Source organism: Elgaria multicarinata, chromosome 2 (genome assembly GCF_023053635.1).
Source record: "Elgaria multicarinata webbii isolate HBS135686 ecotype San Diego chromosome 2, rElgMul1.1.pri, whole genome shotgun sequence".
In the NCBI taxonomy this organism is placed as follows: Eukaryota; Metazoa; Chordata; class Lepidosauria; order Squamata; family Anguidae; genus Elgaria; species Elgaria multicarinata.
The window spans coordinates 167,293,874-167,306,565 of record NC_086172.1 but is presented as its reverse complement, the minus strand read 5'-3'; the positions used below and the strand labels follow the sequence as shown (position 1 = coordinate 167,306,565).

Below are 12,692 nucleotides of genomic sequence, written 5' to 3'. Positions count from 1 at the left end.
TTTTTATACTGTATTTCGTAATTGTGTTTTTAACCTGTTGGGTGTTTTATTGTGGTTTTAATTTTTTTGAACCGCCCAGAGAGCTTCGGCTATTGGGCGGTATAAAAATGTAATAAATAAATAAATAAATAAATAAATATAAAAATGTAATAAATAAATAAATAAATAAAGCATAAGCCTTTCCATTGTGCTTAGATCCAAGTCCATGACCTACTGAATGTTGAAACAAAGGGCACAATGCTATGGGTTGCGCCCTCAATTATAGTAAGCCCTCTCGGACATGAAGGCTTATGATTATCCTATGCAGGGTGGGAGGAGTGCGGAGGTTCTAACGACTCAGATGCAGTGGTGACTCCGTTTCCAGCCATGTGGGTCTGCTGCCCCTTACGCCTGGAACGCTCTTCCAGAACATTTGAGAACTACAAGTTCAATCACAGCTTTTAAAGCTCAACTAAAAACTTTTCTTTTTCCTAAAGCTTTTAAAACTTGATGTTGTGCGGACTTTATACTGTTAGTTTTACCCTACCCTGTGCCTGCTTACCCTACCCTGTGCCTGTTTGCATTCTCTTCCCCTCCTTATTGTTTTACTATGATTTTATTAGATTGTAAGCCTATGCGGCAGGGCCTTGCTATTTACTGTTTTACTCTGTACAGCACCATGTACATTGATGGTGCTATATAAATAAATAATAATAATAATAATAATAATAACCCCTGCGCTCCTCTCTAGCCGATCTTTTTTTCTTTTTACTTTGATAATCCACAGCTTTCCGCCTCTTAAACCCACATCTCACTAATCTGCCCCCGCTTCCCTGCATTCCTGCGCCTCCCATGCCTTGGGATCCGCCCCTGGTACACCCACTTTGCAAACCCGAACCGAAGTCACCACTGACAGATGAAGGAACAACAGTGGTGACATTAGAGCAATGGGGAAAGTAGAGGTAAACTGACACTTAGAAAAAGCGCAGGTTTCGGGAGGGGGGGAAGCCTGATGTGGCTGTGAGTTGGTGGCTGCGTCAGATAAACGATGGCGTGCAACTGTGCAGCCACAATGGGTTATTTAGAGCATGGTTCTTCTTGTGTCCAGCATAGCTCTTCTTGTGTTCTTGTGCCTGGGTTCACTCATGCACAAAACCTTGCAGTGGCCTTCAGGTCAAACTTTGAGCTCTGCTCTGCTCACCACTCCCAGCAAGTAACACAAAGGGGGCAGTGGTGAGAAAGGAGTGTGGGTAGCAAGTATGGCCTCGGGGATCTGGACCCATCTTAAGCCCCAACGCTGATTGGCCCAATCTGAAATTGGCTGGGGGTGGGGTGGGGTCCACACCACATATGGACCACTGCCTATTGAAGTGGGGTGATGCTGGTTTTGCAGCCATACTGTGAGCCAGTTGTCACATTTGCTTGAAGCTCCATCACACCGGGACGTTTTCCCTTGTATTATCCCCCTCCGTTTACTTAGAGTTTGAAAGCCTTACGTTTCGTTCATCTTCACACCTCTCCTCGGAATCGCTGTTTCCCCCCGCCCCGCAACCCACAGATCTCATTTGTACCTCCCCCTTATGATCTATTGGTTGTTTGCAGGGACGCCCCCTCCCTTTCATCAGCAATGCCGCCCTCCCTCCCTCCCTCAGAATACTGGATTGAGTACAATGGGATAAAAATACATGTAGGGGGTCGAGCTCATTGCTGGAAAAAACGTTCCTTCCCCGCAGCTGGAAACCTTGCAAAGATGGGGGGAAGAGGCGAGATCAAGACAGGTCATGGACGGCGTCATCTGAGTCCTTTGTATGCAACACACCGTGACGGCGGGCTATAATGCTGGTGTGATGGAGCTCTGGGACTCAAAAGGAGACCTTGTGTCGTATCGGCTAGGAACCCTTGTGCCTGCTGGCCCAGGCGCGCATGTGTATGGCCGGTCCCTATCACTGGCAGCCATGATGTAGCCAACAGGGAATCATGTACACTTTCCTTAGGCATATCGCCCATTAAAACTTCATTCTGCAATGGTTTTTCTTTTTCCTATCCTGGTTTGAATTGTGCTCTAATACTATGAAGTATTGTTTTAAAAAAACATACCTCAGCACTCTCTCCAGATACGTACAGAACTTGGGCTCTGTAATATCTCTCGTTTTCGCAGTCGGTAAACGGGGCCAAGCACATCAAATCTGGATACGGACGAACTGGCAAAGGGGTCAGCTCGAGGTCGTTGATTTCAGCACACAGGTTTTTTAGAAAAGTCATACTTCTTTCATCTATTCTGTAGCCCCAAAAGTGTCCAACCTCTACCACCTGACACACAAACAACATTTTTGTTAATATAATGCGAAATGCAATATCTATCTATCTATCTATCTATCTATATGTATATATTTACACGTTTTCAAATATAGACTTTTAATTATCAGGAGCTAGAAAATTATAGAAAGGGGTCCCTGGGAATAGGTGTCTGTACCTCTGTGACATTGATCGACAATTCAAGGCTTCTTATGGTGGGCAATTTTTCCAGATCGTCAGTGAACCTCTGCACAGGAGCCACCGTATGCTTCTGAAAGTCCACATTCACTCTAAAAGCAAGTAGAAAGCACAATAAATGGAATACAAATATCCCCCAACTGCTACATTTTGGAGTTTCCCCTCAATAGAAATGTTCTGGAAGGTGTCCCAGAATGAAAGCCAACGCCCACAACAGTGCTAGTTTTAGGTGTCCCTGCATCAGGATAAATTGTTCAGATCTGCTTTGTAATTAAGCACACACAGGAGTTATCAGCATGCAAAACCGGACTCCCACCTGGTTGGAATCCAACTGAAATTAGCTGTGTTCGGATGACACAAAAACCATCGATGGTTTTAGGAGTCAGCCGTCAGCAGATTGGGCAACGGTTGCTATTTGGGTTGTCTGTCGGGCAATTTCCACCCCACAGTTTACTTTTTCGGCAGAAGAACCACTGTAGAGGCACAACTGGCTGAAGAGTTGATTTCTCGCAAAAGCGGTGTTTTTTGTGTTGTCTGAACCAAGTCTGTGGTGTTTCCGACCCGTTGGATTTTTCCACCTGGCTACAGAGTCCTCTGGCAAGAGTGGCCAAAACTGCGCTGGCTGCACTGCTGCAGCCGGCACAACTTGCAATGGCTCCTGGGATAGCACCTGGAGGACTGCGAGAGGAGGGCGGGCGGGGAGAGGGGCAGAGGCTGTGTAAAATCAAATGCCGGGTTGAGTGGTAATTCACTCCACGTGAGCCTCAAACGCTCCATAGGGGCGTGGCACCATGTTGTGTGAGGAGTACCCGCGAGAAACACAACTGTGAGGTGACTGCACCACCCACCACAGACTAAAGCGTTGTCCAAATGCAGCCATTGACTTCCCCAAGACGTTGGTGAAATTCAGATCCACAGTGAATAACCTATAACCCTGGCCTTGCCAGCATCCAACGACACGAAGGTTTTGCCCTGACAAAGGCAGATTTGACTGACAGCTACATCTTTTTATTTTGTATGGTGCTTTGTAAATCTAATTAAAAGGATACATTTTCAAAAAAATCATAAGAGCATGTTCCAGGAAATGCCAAGCATTTTCTCACATTTTAGGCTTTCACACTGCACACTCTTCTGTTTAGCATTCACACTTCTGGAATTTGTTTGCTTGTCCATGTTAGGCATTATAAGAAAAGGAACTGAGAATAAAACTGCCAGTGTCATACTGCCTTTATCCAAATCTATGGTGCGATCACACTTAGAATACTGTGTACAGTTCTGGTCACCCTATCTATCTATATTATAGAGCTGGGAAAAGTGCAGAAAAGGAGAACTAAAATGATCAAGGGGCTGGAATATCTGCCCTATGAAGGAAGCTTACAACAGATGGGATTGTTTAGCTTGGAAAAAAGGAGGCTAAGGGGAGACATGATAGAGGTCTACAAAATTATGCATGGTGTTAAGAATGTGGATAGGGAGACATTTTTCTCCCTCTCCCATTATACTAGAACCCGGGGTCATCCCATGAAGCTGATTGGTGGGAGATTCAGGATTTAAAAAAATGAGGGACTTCTTCACACAGTGCATAGTTAAATTATGGAGTTCACTACAACATGTAGTGATGGTCACCAATTTAGATGGCTTCAAAAGGGGGTTGGATAGATTCCTGGAGGAGAAGGCTATCAATGGCTACTAGTCCTGATGGTTATGTGCTACCTCCAGTATCCCAGGTGTGTACCAGTTGCTAGGGAACATGTCCTGCTTTGTTGGTCTCTGGTCGACAGCTGGTTGGCCACTGTGTGAACAGAGTACTGTATTATTATTATTATTATTATTATTATTTATTTATATAGCACCATCAATGTACATGGTGCTGTACAGAGTAAAACAGTAAATAGCAAGACCCTGCCGCATAGGCTTACAATCTAATAAAATCATAGTAAAACAATAAGGAGGGGAAGAGAATGCAAACAGGTACAGGGTAGGGTAAGCAGGCACTGGGTAGGGAAAAACTAACAGTAGAAAGTAACAGTAGAAGTCTGCACAACATCAAGTTTTAAAAGCTTTAGGAAAAAGAAAAGTTTTTAGTTGTGCTTTAAAAGCTGTGGTTGAACTTGTAGTTCTCAAATGTTCTGGAAGAGCGTTCCAGGCGTAAGGGGCAGCAGACGAAAATGGACGAAGCCGAGCAAGGGAAGTAGAGGCCCTTGGGCAGGCGAGAAACATGGCATCAGAGGAGCGAAGAGCACGAGCGGGGCAATAGTGTGAGATGAGAGAGGAGAGATAGGAAGGAGCTAGACCGTGAAAAGCTTTGAAGGTTAACAGGAGAAGTTTATATTGGATTCTGAAGTGAACTGGAAGCCAATGAAGAGATTTCAGAAGCGGAGTAACATGGTCAGAGCGGCGAGCTCTGGACTAGGTGGACCCGCAGTCAGATCCAGCATCAGGGCTCTTCTTATGTTTTATGTCTTTAAAGACTCAATTCAAATAACTAATTTTGCTGGCAAAGTGTTTTGCGATTCTATGACCCTGTTCAGACGACACGCTAAGCCACAGTGGTTAAGCATTTTGAGCTAAACACTATGGCTTAACATGTTGTGTGAACCATTTCTAACCATGGTTTAAACACACTCACTAACCATTTGCTGCAAAAGGGTTAGTGGCCCAACCATGGCTTAGCATGCTGTCTGAACAGGCCCTATGCAAGCACAGAACACCCTGCAGAATTCAGTACTGACTGTAGGATTCAGCATCCTGACAAACTCACCTTCTGTTTACATTTGAAAAGTAAGTTTCTAGTCCCTATGGCTGCTGAGCTTGAAAGCGCATGGGCGAAGTCTGGAGCAGTCTCTGAAGCTGAAAAGAACAGGCTCAGTACCATTTTCAGTTGTCAGGGCTTCAGCTGCCCGTGCCAACTCAGTGGGACTTCCCCACCGCTCATAGAATAAATTATGCCAAATGGTTATATGGAGATTGGTTTATTCTGCATATTTTATACCAATTGCAAAACTGAAATTGTCTTGGCAACACACCCGACTCTGGCTGTAGGATTGTGCTTCAGGCAAGCGCAGTTGAAGATTGAGGAAGAAGTACCGAACAGAAATAAAATGCTTTAGAGTGGATTCCTGCATTGAGCAGGGGGTTGGAATCGATGGCCTTGTAGGCCCCTTCCAACTCTGCTATTCTATGATTCTATGATAAAATGGTCTCCTGGGATGTAGAGAATCAAATGCATCTCTTTAACGACCTACCGTGTGTCCCTCACAATTGAGCTTGCTCCTCCTTCAATTTTCCCCTCAATCTCTTCAATGGAATGGACGTTAAGTGTGAATTGAATCCGCAGCTGTGACATCTTGAGGGCCATGTACACCGCAGGAAGCATTTTAAAGCGTTCTGTTGGATTCCGGGAAAATTCTACAAAGGCTCTAGAGATTTACAAAAACAACAACAAAAGCAGTGTTAAATAGGACTGTGCTCCGCTCCGATTCGGATCGCGAATCCAGGGCCGGGCGACCTGATCCGCCTCCGCCAAAGGCAGATTCGGATCAGATCAGAGGAGCTGCAGATCGAGGCAAAGTGGTTCGCCTCCATCCGGAGCTCCAAATGCAGGTAAGTGGGGGGAGGGGGGCTCACCTGGCGCCAGCATCGCGGTTCATGCGGCGACAACGGTGGAGCCAGGTAAAGGGGGAGGGGGCTCACCTGTGTCAGCTACGGTCCAGCGCAGGCTTCAACTGACGCCCAGGCCTCAAAGCGGAAGAAGGCCATGGCCTGCTTCTGCTTTGAGGCCTGGGCCTCAGTTGAAGCCTGCGCTGGACCACGATGGAAGCAGGTAAATGGGGGGGAGGGGGCTTACCTGGCGCCGCCACCTCCGTGCAGCGACGGCGGTGGAGCCAGGTAAGGGGGCAAGAGGGAAGGGAGCTTATTCGGCCCCCATTTTGTCCCCCCTTCCCCACTTACCTGCTTCCGCCACCCGCTGCAGAGGCAAGTAAGTCGGAGGGGGGGGGGGGCAAAATCTCAATCCGCCCCTCCGGATCTCGCTCTGCAGAGCAGGGGAGGGTCAGATCAACCCGAAGCGGATTGGCCGGATTCGAAAGTTGTGGATTGGGCTGCAAAGCAGTTTGGGGGGTCCATGCACAGCCCTAGTGTAATAATAATAATAATAATAATAATAATAATAATAATAATAATAATGATTTCTTACCCACCTCTCCCTCTGGATCGAGGCAGGGAACAACACTGAATACAAAAATACTATAAAATACATAGAACTAATTAAAAACATATAAAATGAATACATTATTAAAATAACAGTCGGACATCTTAAAATTCGACTGTGTTCTAGGGATTAAAACTACAAAAGCCGGGCTGCTGCTCCCTTAGTACAGGGATGCAGAACCTCTCTCAGCCTGAGGGCCGAATGTCATTTCAGAGAAGTCCTTGGGGGCTGCATTTCAGGGGTGGGCGGGGCCAAAGCAACCAGCCTACCGTCGCTTAAAGCTCTCACAGCTATAAACGAAGCCTTAGGAGAGGCATCTCAACCTTTTAAAAGAGGGCGAAAAACTGCGCAAAAGTCGGGAAACCACTAAACAACCAGTGGTTGGAGGGAAGGGAAGGGAGCGTGGGGAAGGGGTGTGGCCTTCTGGGGAAACCTCAAGGGCCAGATTGGAACTTCCAAAGGGCCACATTGGACCCCCAGGCCTGAGGCTCTGTGCCCTTAGCGCTCAATAAATCAGTACACTTCAGGGTTTTTAAAAGGAGGTGGCAGAAATGCCACCTTCTTTACCCATATCTTCCAAAACACAGAATTACACTTACTTGGCCCCATCATAACAAATGGATTTTACTTGGCCGCACTGTCTAAACAGGGATTGTAGTTGTTTATAGTAGAGGAAGCCATACGGGGGAATGTTCTTCAACTGTTAAGAAAAAGGTGTGAATACATAACAGCTGTGGGTTGTTGTTTTTACAACGTTTATATACCGCTCAAATATCTAACACAGATTCCAGAGCAACAGTGAAAGAAGATTTTAAAAAGCAAGTTAAAATTACTCAATTTAAAAACAAAAGAAACAGAAAAACAGTGGCTAGTCAGTTGGGGAAGGCTTCCCGAAACAGAATTGTTTTCTAGAGGCGCAGGAAGCAGCCTAATGTTGGCGCCTGCCTGACCTCCAGTGGCAGAGAGTTCCACAGAGAAGGGGCCACCACACTAAAGGCTCTTCTCCTGGTGGATTCCGATCGGGCCACAGATCCACATGGAAGTACCACGAGCATGCCCTCTGACAACCTCAGTGATCGAGCAGGTTGGTAAGGGAGAAGGCGCTCTCTTAGGCCCTGTCTACACACTGTACTGAAGGCGCATGCATGCGCCCCCAGTACGACCCCAAAACGATGGTGTAGACGGCAGCCCAGAAGAGACGGAGGAGGAGGAGGCGGCTGGGGAACCGGCTGCGTCCTTGCCACCGCCACCGCCTCCCCGCCAGCCTCCTGCTGCCAGGGTAAGAGCGACCCCGGTTGGAGAGCTCGGCGGAAGCGGAAGCTGAGCTCTCAGACCCGGGTCGCTCTTACCCCGGCAGCAGGAGGCCGGCGGGGGAGGCGGGTGGCGGCAAGATCGCAGTCAGTTCCCCAGTTGCCGCCTCCTCTGTCTCTTCGGGGCTGCCGTCTACACCATCGTTTTGGGGTCGTACTGGGGGCGCATGCGTGCGCCTTCAGTACGGCGTGTAGACAGGGCCTTAGGTATCCTGGTCCCAAATTGCACTTTAAAGAGAATTGTTTGATTTTTTGTTATACTCAGATTTATTTATTACATTTATTTATTACATTTTTATACTGCCCAATAGCCGAAGCTCTCTGGGCGGTTCACAAAAATTAAAACCATCATAAAACAACCAACAGGTTAAAAACACAAATACAAAATACAGTATAAAAAGCACAACCAGGATAAAACCACGCAGCAAAATTGATATAAGGTTAAAATACAGAGTTAAAACAGTATAATTTAAATTTAAGTTAAAATTAAGTGTTAAAATACTGAGTGAATAAAAAGGTCTTCAGCTGGCGATGAAAGGAGTACAATGTAGGCGCCAGGCGGACCTCTCTGGGGAGCTCATTCCACAACTGGGGTGCCACATTCCACAACCGGGGTGCCACAGCGGAGAAAGCTCAGATAATTAAACAACAACATTCTTTGTACAATACATTTCAAGAATCAAGAGAGGGAATGTCCACGTGTTGGAGTAGTTTGAGGCAAACTAGAGAACATAACCTTAGCATTCCAGCAGTTAATGGATACTAGAGAACTCTGTGACCCTGGTTCAGACGACACGCTAAGCCACGGTAGTTAAGCATTTTGAGCCAAACATTATGGCTCAGCATGTCGTGTGAATCATTCTTAACCATGGTGGCTACATAACTACAGTTAAAACACGCTCACTAACCATTTGCTGCAAACCGTGGCTTAGCGTGTTGTCTGAACGGGCCCAGTAAGAGATTTAGCCAGTTAGTTCAAAATAGAAATGTGAAATTCGGCTCGCCTGTCCTCCAGTTCTTTTGCCTCCCTTGCTCCCAGTCTACCAGCAACCCAAGGTCTGCCATCTGTCTACTCTTTTCCTGCCAACACAACATTGTCTCTTTTCCCTGGGCTCTGTGTAAGGTTTTCGCTGTCCCCACTTCCTGCCTCCTCCACTCTCCTTCCCCCCCCCATCCTCTGCTTCTTTCCCGCATCTTTCTCTCAGCCCACTCTTAGCCCCCATCCTGCATTGTTAGCCAATGTACTTTAGCCGGCAGCTCGCCCACCTCTCATCCCAAGCAAAACGAAGCAAGAAGCAAGAATGAGATGATCTTATATTCGTCCAGCAGAGCGCTTTGGGGGAGTGAGAGTAAAAACTAACAGCGCAAGCATCGCGCTACGAGCTGCCCTTGGTGTCTCTTCGAATTACTTTCATAAATAAAACAAAAATGAGAAGGAACCGAAAACGTTGAACAGGAGAATTTGTAATAGAGAATATGAAGATATAAAGCAGGGCTTGGAAGCCTGTAGACGTGCAAAATACAGAGCAGTGTCTACAGGTTCAGAGTGGGGAACTCTAGAGAATCCTACGTTCCCTGTGACGCTCTTCTGGGACAACAGGATTGCTCTAAGAAGAATGTAAGAGGGACCCTGCTGGATCAGACCAAGGGTTCATCAAGTCCAGTATTCTGTTCACAAAGTGACCCACCAGCTGCCCATGGGAAACCCACAAGAAGGACATGAGTTCAAGAGCAACCTCTCTCCAATTTTATTTATTAAACTTCATTGATCATGCTGTCTCTCTTTCCCCCCCTGTATTGCACTCCTATATCACTGATTGTTGTTTACCCTGTTTTTATTGAACTATTGAGATTATAAGACACCCTGGAATGCCAACGTGGCAACTAAAATGAAGCATGGACTTTATAGAAATAAAAACTATGCAGAGAAATATCGAATGATCTCAGACCAGATATTACTTTGTAGCCTAATGTACCCCACAGGGCTGCTCTTAGGATAAAATGGGGGCCGTGGGAGGGATTGTCTATGCCCCCTTGAATTTCTGGAAGAAAGGGGTGGGATACAAATGTGACAAATAAAAAGATGCAAAACTGAACCCTAATATTAAGTTTTAAATACAGTGCAGGAGAAAAAGGGGGGGGGGAGAGAAAATCAAAGCAATGAAGAGATTATGACGTTCATGGTGTGGACTACGCAAAACGTAATTAACGTACCACCACAGTCGTTTTGGGATCTTTGCCTAAGAGTTCCCTCACAGCAATATCTTGGTCGTAATGTCCAAAAGTAAAATAATTTGGATAAAAAGCTCCAGCCATGACAACCTAAGAAATAAAAGAAAGATGCTTTATTTTATTTTTATTTTTTTATAATAGTTTTTATTTTTCCAATACTTAATCATACATCAATACAATAAAAGAAAACACATAATACATAAATGTTGAATAACCTTAATAGCATATTTTCTAGTTTAATCTGTTAACATAATCATACTTAACATAAAAGTGCACCCCCCCACCCCGGGATCTATTCCTGTTTCCAAAATCTCATTGTTTCTTCTGGAGGTGGTTTCCCACTCCCCTTAGATAAAACAAATTCTAGGAACTGTTTCCATATTCCCTCGAAATCATTCGTTTTTGTTATTCCTAAGAAAGATGCTTTAAAGGCGCAACTCTCCCTTAGCAACCCCACTCATTCCATTGTGATGGCCCACGGGTGATCAACTAATCAAGTGATCCACACTCTGGTTTCTGGTTACACTTTATGCTTCTCTGCCTTGGAGATAAAAGTATTGCCTTGGCTCTGGTGCACACTGCTGTGCAACACTGACAGATTACTGGGGAGGGGGGCATCTCGGTGGTGACACCCCAGTCGTGGAATATCCTCCCCAAAGAGGCTCACTGGGCCTTTATGGTCTTTTCAGGATCAGATAAACTCTCCCACTCTCTGCGACCATTTTCCTGGCTTTTTTTAGATCCAGGAAAGTATGGTGTTATTGAGAAATGGAGGAATGAGACTCTCATCTAACTGCGCAATACCACAGCACCATCTAGTGGCTAAGTAATGAAAAACACTGGGGGGAAACATGTGTGAAGGAGCTCCTGCAAAGAAACTGGAAGCAGAAACCTCAGTAAAGGTGCAGGTTAAAAGCCTCATGTAGAAAAGCCTTAAATTAGTTATACTCCCTTTCCCCCACTCCCAATGGTCCAGACACTACTTGGGGTTCCCCTATGCTGCTACTTTCAGAACTTCCCCAAAAGTTACATCTATATAACTAATGTCACATCGGTAAGAATAAAAAAAATGTCCCTACATTCAAAGAGCACCCACAAGAAAAACAAGGCTCACAACACTTATGTACCCTTACTTTAATAACGACAATGCATGCATGTTCCAGTCCGCCACTTAAAATCCTCATGAGAACATGGAAGGTCCATCTGCTGCAACTGCCTGATGGGAGACTGGCAGTCACACACCAGAGGACCTTTTCTACTGCCGCCCGTCAGCTATGGAACGACCTGCCGGATGAAATGCTGACCTCCTTGAAACCTTTTAAGCAGGCCCTAAAGGTTCTATTATTCCAGCAGGCCCTCCCTTTTAAGAATCCTCTTGCTGACCGTTAGGCATTGTTTTTATGCTGTTTGGTTTTATTGATTGTTCTATCTTTTTAAATTGTTTTTAATATTTTTATGCTAACTATGGTATTTTATTGATTGTTTTTATCTTGTTTTAAGAGTTTTAACTTTGTATGTCACCTAGGGTATTCTATATATGGGCGGGAATAAATTGAAAGGAGGAGGAGGAGGAGGAGGAGGAGGAGGAGGAGAAGAAGGAGGAGGAGGAGGAGGAGGAGGACATTTTAAATTACATTAGCAAAATCAAGAGGAGCCTTATCATAATTTTAAAAAAATCCCACTTTGAAATCAACCTGTGTGTATTTTAACTTAGGTCCCATGGATTTCCGCTGGGATGCAGATATCTTTAATGTCCCCATATACCCAGCCTTCTCACCTGCAAAATGAAACGCTGCTTATGCACGTGCTCGTGATCCATAGCGGGGGACTGCGTTTTGACGTGCATATTGAACGTGCCAACTCTTTTCTTCAATTCCTCATACAATTCAGCCACCTAAGAATTGCAACTCTAAATTAAAGCACACTCCCGTTGCAAGGACATCAAAAATAAAACAAGACCATAAAGGCAAAGGACTTCTTAAAAAAAAAAGAAGAAGAAAGTAAATTTCTTACAATTTTGTATGTCCTAAGTAGCAAACGCCTTGGCCTTTAGCTAAATTTAATCTTAGTACGTAGTATTAACAACAGCGATTATATCTATTCCTAGAGGTTGTAAGAGAAGCTCTTTGCTAGGAACAGATGTTCTTAATAGGGCTGCACAGACTATTTATTTATTTATTAAATTTATTAAACACCTCATAAAATAAATTGCTCTAGGCGTTTTACAATAAAGTAAAAGACTTCTACTGTTACTTTCTACTGGTAGTTTTACCCTACCCTGTGCCTGCTTACCCTACCCTGTACCTGTTTGCATTCTCTTCCCCTCCTTATTGTTTTACTATGATTTTATTAGATTGTAAGCCTATGCGGCAGGGTCTTGCTATTTACTGTTTTACTCTGTACAGCACCATGTACACTGATGGTGCTATATAAATAAATAAATAATAATAATAATAATAATAAGTTAA

General features: G+C 44.9%; 1 protein-coding gene across 1 annotated transcript in view; it reads right to left on the bottom strand.

Moving 5' to 3' along the window:
- Positions 1–12,692, bottom strand: part of TDRD9 (tudor domain containing 9) — a 120,145-nt gene that overhangs the window by 19,418 nt on the left and 88,035 nt on the right. Inside the window, exons 24-29 of the mRNA XM_063118493.1 lie at positions 12,002–12,118; positions 10,207–10,314; positions 7,282–7,382; positions 5,718–5,891; positions 2,453–2,564; positions 2,077–2,289 (exon numbers count right to left, since the gene is read on the bottom strand). Of these exons, the coding sequence (XP_062974563.1) occupies positions 2,077–2,289; positions 2,453–2,564; positions 5,718–5,891; positions 7,282–7,382; positions 10,207–10,314; positions 12,002–12,118 (825 nt within the window). The remainder of the gene's footprint in view (positions 1–2,076; positions 2,290–2,452; positions 2,565–5,717; positions 5,892–7,281; positions 7,383–10,206; positions 10,315–12,001; positions 12,119–12,692) is intronic.